The sequence below is a fragment of the Panthera tigris genome, chromosome B2 (genome assembly GCF_018350195.1).
Source record: "Panthera tigris isolate Pti1 chromosome B2, P.tigris_Pti1_mat1.1, whole genome shotgun sequence".
In the NCBI taxonomy this organism is placed as follows: Eukaryota; Metazoa; Chordata; class Mammalia; order Carnivora; family Felidae; genus Panthera; species Panthera tigris.
Genome location: NC_056664.1, coordinates 37,962,576 through 37,969,325, shown reverse-complemented (window position 1 = coordinate 37,969,325; position 6,750 = coordinate 37,962,576). Strand labels below are relative to the sequence as shown.

Below are 6,750 nucleotides of genomic sequence, written 5' to 3'. Positions count from 1 at the left end.
GGCTGACCTTAAATCATCTCTTCCTCACCACCCAGGGCCAGGTGAAAAAGCCCTTAAAGTCTGTTTCATAAGTGCCTGGTTCTCCCCCCTTCTTCATACTTGCTACTGTAACATCTGTTCATACCCCATCCTCTTTTTTTTTTTTGACCTTTCTTAGAATAGTATAATGTGCATGCAGTGTAATTCACACTTGTAAGCATGCAGATAGTTCTATGGGTTTTGACAAATGCATATAGTAACATAGCCACAACTACAATGTAGATGTGAAACAGCCCTATCACGTCCCCAAACTCTCCCATGCCCATTTGCAGTCAGCTCTTTCCCTATCCTCAGCCCTGGCAACCACTGATCTGTTTTTCTCTCTGTATAGTTTTGTCTTTTCTAGAATGTCATAGAAATGGAATTACACTGCGTGTAACTTTGAGTCTGGCATCTTTCAAATAATAAATTTGAGATTCAACTATATTCTTGCAGGCATCAGCTATCTATTCCTTTTTATCGTGCGTATGATAAACTCTTGTTTATCTGTCCTGTTGAAGAACACTTACCTTGTTTCTAGTTTAGGGGCAAGTGTGAATAAACCCACAACAGTCGTTCATGTGTACCTCTTTGGGGGAACATTAGTTTTCATTGCACTGGGTACATGGAGGAGTGGGATTGCTGGGTGATATGGTAAGTGTATGTATAACTTTATATAATAAGCAACGATGACACTGTTTTTCAAAGTGACTGGTCCATCTCTGAGCATGTTTGAGAGTTCAAAATGCTCTCTATCTGTGCCAGTTTTTGGTATTGCCAGTCTCATTTTCTTATTTTTAGCCATTCTAAGAGGTGTGTAGTAGTATCTCATTGTGGTTTTAATTTGCATTTTGTTAATGATTGTGTTAAAAATTATGTTAACATTTTATGCTAATTTTTTAAATGTTTATTTTTGAGAGAGAGAGAGAGAGAGAGAGAGAGAGACAGAGTGTGAGCGGGGGAGGGTCTGAGAGAGAAGAGACACAAAATCAGAAGTAGGCTCCAGGCTCCAGCTATCAGCACAGAGCCCAACGTGAGGCTCGACCACACGAACCCGTGAGATCACGACCTGAGCTGATGTCGGACACTTAACTAACTGAGCCACCCAGGCGCCCTATGTTAACATCTTATGTTAAACGTGCTTATTTGCCATCCATATAGTGGGACGTGTCTGTTCAAATCTTTGATCCCCCTCTTTAAAAAAATAAATTGAGTTGTTTTCCTATTTTTTATTGGGTTTTAAGAGTTTTTAGGTGTTCTAGATACAAGTCCTTTACCAGATACGTGTTTTTGCAAAACTGTTCTCACGGTTTGCGGCTTGTCTTTTTATTCTCTAGGAGTTTCTTTTTAAAAACTTTGTGTTTTGAGATAATTGTAGATTCACACGCAGTTATAAGAAATAATACGGAGAGTTTTGCTTTCCCTTCCCCCAGTGTTCCCCAATGGTAACATGTTGTATAACTATAGTGCAACACCACAACCAAGGAATGGACATTGATACAATCTATCCATCTTATTTACTCTTATTCAACTTCCACCAGCTTTATATGCATTCATTTGTGTGTGTGTGTGTGTGTGTGTGTTTGTGTGTGTGCGTGTGTGCCTGCATGTGTTTTGTTCTATGCAATTCTATCACATGTGTAGATTTCTGTGACCACTGCCACAGTCAAGATACAAACAGTCCATCATCACCAGGATCCTTTTATAGCCATAGCCACCTCACCCCCTCCCTTCCTTCCTAACCCCTGGAAACCACTAATCTCCTCTTCATCTCTATAATTTTGTCATTTCAAGAATGTTATATAAATGGAATCATACAGTATTTGATTTCGAGTCTGGCTTCTTTCACTTAGCACAATTCCCTGGAAATTCATCCAAGTTGTTATATGTACTAGTAATCCTTTTCATTTTTATTGCTGAATACTATTCCACAGTTTTTTTTTTTTTTAATCCATTCAGCAGTTCAAGGACATCTGGGTTATTTTCAGCTTGGAGCTATTACAAACAAAGCTGCTATGTACATTTAAGTACAGATTTTTTGTGTGTGTGAGCACAAGTTTTCATTTCTCTGGGATAAATGCCCATGAGCATAATTGCTGGATGTTATAGTAGTTGCATCGTTAGTTTTGTAAAAAAAAACCTGCCAAACTGTTTTCTAGAATACCACTATCCATGATACGTTTCACATTGTATATTCTCACTAGTAATATATGAGTGATTCAGTTTCTCTGTACCCCAGTCAGCACCTGGTTTTGTTGCTATTTTTTTATTTTAGCCATTCTGATAGACATGTGGTGACATCCCATTGTGGTTTTAATGTGTATTTTCCTGGTGGATAATGATGTTGAACATCTTTTCATGTGCTAACAGTGTCTTCTGAGGTACTCATCCTTCCTTATGTATGTATGTATTTTCCATATTTATTGAGATATAATTGACATATAAGTTTAAGGTGTACAATTGATAATTTGATCCACATATATGAAGATCATTCTCAACTAATGATTGGGTTATGTCTCAATAAACCTATCTTGAGTTGAAAATATCACATTGAAAATGCAGTCAATACACTTAACCTACCAATCAACCACAGGTTAGCCTAGCCTATCTTAAATGTGCTCAGAACACTTACATTGTATGCCTAGAGTTGGGAAAAATCACCTAACACAAAGCCTATTTTATAATAAAGTATTGACCAACTCATGTTAACTTATTGAATACTGTACTGAAAGTGAAAAATAAAATGGTTGTCTGGGTGAGTGTGTAGATTATTTAACCTTGTGATCACATGGATGATTGGGAGCCGTGGTTCCCTGCTACTGCCCAGCATTATAAGATAGTATGATATTGCATATTGTCAGCCTGGGAAAAGATCAACATTCAGAATTCTAAGTACAGTTTTCTACTGAATGCATATTGCTTTTGCACCACGATAAAGTTGAAAAATTATTGGTCAAACCATCATAAGTCAGGGACCATCTATATTATGAAGTGGTTATCACAATAAGGTTAGTTAACACCTCCATCACTTTACATAATTGCCATTTATTTTTCTGGTGAGAATACTTAAGATTTACTGTCTATGTAATTTTCAAGTATATAATACAATATTAACTATAGTCACTGTGCTGTACATTAGATTCCCGGAACTTATTTGTCTTATGACTGGAAGTTTGTGCCCTCTGACCACTATCTCCTCATTATCCCTACCCCCAGCCTCTGGAAACCTATTCTAGTCTCTGTTTCTATGAGTTCAGTTCGTTTAGATTTTACAGATAAGTGAGATCATACACTATTTGCCTTTCTCCCTTTTAAGTTATTTCACTTAGCACAATGCCCTCCAGTTTCCTCTGTGTAGTTGCAAATGGTAGGATTTCTTTGTTACTTTTTTATGGCAGAAAAATATTCTATTGTATATGTACATATTCCATTACATGTAGAGGATAAATAATATATAAAAATCATATATACACGTCACATTTTCTTTATCCATTCATCCACTGATGAATACATAAGTTGTTTCCATGTCTTGGCTCTAGAGAATGTGGGAGTGCAATGATCTCTTTGGCAACCAGATTTCAAATCTTTTGGATATATTTCCAGAGGAGGAGTTGCTGGATCATATGGCAGTTCTATTTTTAATTTTTTGAGAAACCTCCATCCTGTTTTCCATAGTGGCTGCACAAATTTACATTCCCACTAACAGTGCACAAGGAAGCCCATCCATTCTTGACAGGGCCATTGCATAGGAAATAGTCCCTCTCTCTTCCAGGCTTGGCCTCTTCCCAAACAGAGATAGAAGAGGTGCCTTCCACAGAATCCCATGCCCAACCCCGGGTAACTTGTAACTTCCTGCTGAAAAGCTGCCTCCTTCATCAGACCCTCATCTCTAAGTGGGCAGAGGCAGTTTTGCTCAGCTCAGAATCATCCCCAGCCAACATATTGCTTGTCACAGATCAAGTGACATTTCTTCAATGAATGAATAATAAAAAACAGAATGACTTCAGTGTTAAAAAGAGGTGTTGGCACAGAGAAAGAATGGATTAAGGAACCGGGCGAGGCATGGTGGTTGTCACCCCATTAACCACTCTGTAGGCCAGCTGTGGAGCTAAACCTGGTGCCCAGAACTTGACCCGGCGCGTGCGCAGCGCTCTCCGCTCGGCCCCGCCCCAACCCCGCCCCAACCCCGCCCCTCAGTACTTCTCTTCAGGCCCCTCTACGGTCAGCAACCAATTAGGGAGAGGAGGCGGTCCCGGTTGGCGCGGTGCTCCTTGGGTAGTGTCCATAGTTACTGTTGCTAAGGCTCCCGCTCGCCGGAAGTGGTGGGATTCAGAAGTTTTGGGAACCTGAGCCTGAGAGAGGTCAAGGGTCAGTGCAGAGCCTGGAGGAGATGGTGAAGCAGACCATCCAGATTTTCGCGAGGGTGAAGCCTACTGTCCGGAAGCAGCAACAAGGGGTACGGGCAGCGAGGGCGCCGGCGCGGCGGGGCCTCCCAGGCAGGGGAGGGACGGCACGCGGGGCGCTAGGCTGGGGCGGGGGGTCGCCTCAAGAGTCCTGCACACTCTGCCGAGGCGCCCGGGCCGCCAAGCAGACACCAGTGTCCCGCTGTCAGGGTAGACACCCAGATCACTCTCGCCCAGCAGAGCACCCCCCGCCCCCCACTACCTCGGGCGCGGACGCCGTGCACAGACCCCCTACGGGCCCCTGGGCACGTGTATTCACGCAGGGCCAACGAGTGCGTGTGCGTGTTCGTGCGCGCACACAGGGACCGCGCCTCAACCCGGCGGCCTTATCGCACCTTTCCTGGGAGCGGTGACGCAGCTCTGTATACTCTGCGCAAAGATGCGCCCAAACGTATGTTTCTCACCCGGGCAGAACGTGTCAGCAAGAGATGCGTGTCCATACATGTCTGAGATGTTACAGATAATGTAGGTAGATACACACCAAAAACATATCTCTGTGGCCCTGCGCACAGTGGACCCTTAGGAATTTGTTGCCTAACTACATTGCATTGTGCAACACAATCATGAACCTGTGACGTATGCTTATTGCAGATGTAGATATTTTTGCATCCCTAAACAACGAATACACATACACTCTTCATTCTGAAAACGTTAACTGAGCATTTACTAGGTGCTTGCTCTAGTGTGCTAAACTCAGAGGTATGGAGAAGGTTGAGTCATTGCCCTTGCCATGAGCAGGGATGTTTGGTGTGCTTCTTAAATGCTTCAAAACCTGGTTTGTTTTTCTCCCGAGAAAGAGCATGGTTGTTCTCACCACTCAGGTGTTTTGTCTACATTATCTCTGATTCTCAGGAGAATCCTGCAAGGTTGATGTCATTTTCCTCATTTTGTAGATGAGGAAAGAGAGTCTCAGGTAGAATAATGTGGCCAAGCCATCCACTCAATGAGAGGCAGAACACTGATTTTAATTAAGGACTTTTTATTCTAAAGTTCTTAGCTCTTCAGACAAAACTTTTTTTTGCCTCCCAAAGTGGAATAGGTAAGGGCAATCTGGGTCTTACTCATGAGTGCCTGGAATGGGTATATTATTAATAATATTTTATATCTACCCATATGTACAATGTGTATATGTGTAACAGTATATTATAATGTAGCATTTGCCTTGTGAAATTTATGTATTTAAAGCAAGAAATAGACATCTTTGTCATCATTGTCATGAACAGTTTTTCTACTCATGGAATACTTTAAGATGCATGAGAAAAGTCCAAAGAAAATACGTGGCTTTTTTTTTTTAAGGAATAAAACAGTGTAGAAAGAAACCATTGATATCTTCCCATTTTCTCTTCTATTATATTCACTTACAAGAAGGTTTTTAAAAGTGCATCATCCATACCAAGTGTTTTATATGTAAAGTCCCTATGTACTTCTTCAGACTCTTAGCCAAAAATATGGGGCTTGTCTACATAGATTCAGCAGTGGGAAGCAGGTGCTTCAAGATTGGGGGGAGGGGTGGGAGTGAAGGTGGGGAGGGGGTTGATAGAGAATCTTGGAGGTAACTTTGAACTTTCCCTTTTTTTAAAGTTCAGTGTTTGGGTATTTTACTGTGCCTTCTTTTGCATTTTTTTAAAAATGTTTATTTATTTATTTTGAGAGACAGAGACAGAGCATGAGCAGGGGAGGAGCAGAGAGAGAGACACAGAATCCAAAACAGGCTCAAGGCTCCGACCTGTCAGCACAGAGCCCAACGCGGGGCTCGAACTCACAAACCGTGAGATCATGACCTGAGCCGAAGCCGGACGCTCAACCGACTGAGCCACCCAGGCGCCCCTCTTTTGCATTTTTTTAAGTTTATTTCTTTATTTTGAGAGAGACAGAGAGCGTGAGTGGGGGAGGGGCAGGGAGAGAGGGAGAGGGAGAATCCCAAGCAGGCTCTGTGCTGTCAGCCCAGAGCCCGATGCAGGGTTCAAACTCAGGAAACTGTGAGATCATGACCTGAGCTGAAACCAAGGATGCCTAACTGACTGAGCCACCCAGGTGCCCCTTCTGCATTTCTTTGGTGAGGTCCTGTGGAGTGGATTGCTCAATACTCCAGGGAGTATTTGTGGGTCTCGTACTGTATTTTTATAATGGCATATTCTTACCAAGTTGCAACATTATGCACATACACAAAAATAAGAGAACACAGATGAATGCATTTTGAGTTAGTGTATCCCTGCTTTCCCTTAGACATCCCACTTTTTAGCACCCTTTTTGCTCCTGAGAGATGTAT

At 42.1% G+C, this 6,750-nt stretch overlaps 1 protein-coding gene across 5 annotated transcripts in view; it reads left to right on the top strand.

Moving 5' to 3' along the window:
• The first annotated feature begins 4,306 nt into the window (after positions 1–4,306).
• KIF6 (kinesin family member 6) overlaps positions 4,307–6,750 on the top strand; it is a 384,926-nt gene continuing 382,482 nt past the window's right edge. For 4 of the 5 annotated variants that reach the window (XR_006217625.1, XR_006217624.1, XM_042986270.1 and 1 more), the window contains exon 1: positions 4,308–4,474. Coding sequence is in view for 3 of the 5 variants with exons in the window: in XM_042986270.1 (XP_042842204.1) it covers positions 4,409–4,474 (66 nt within the window). In the remaining 2 variants the exon portion in view is untranslated. Of the gene's footprint in view, positions 4,475–6,750 lie in introns of all 5 variants that reach the window. The other variant, XM_042986275.1, reaches the window with a different exon arrangement.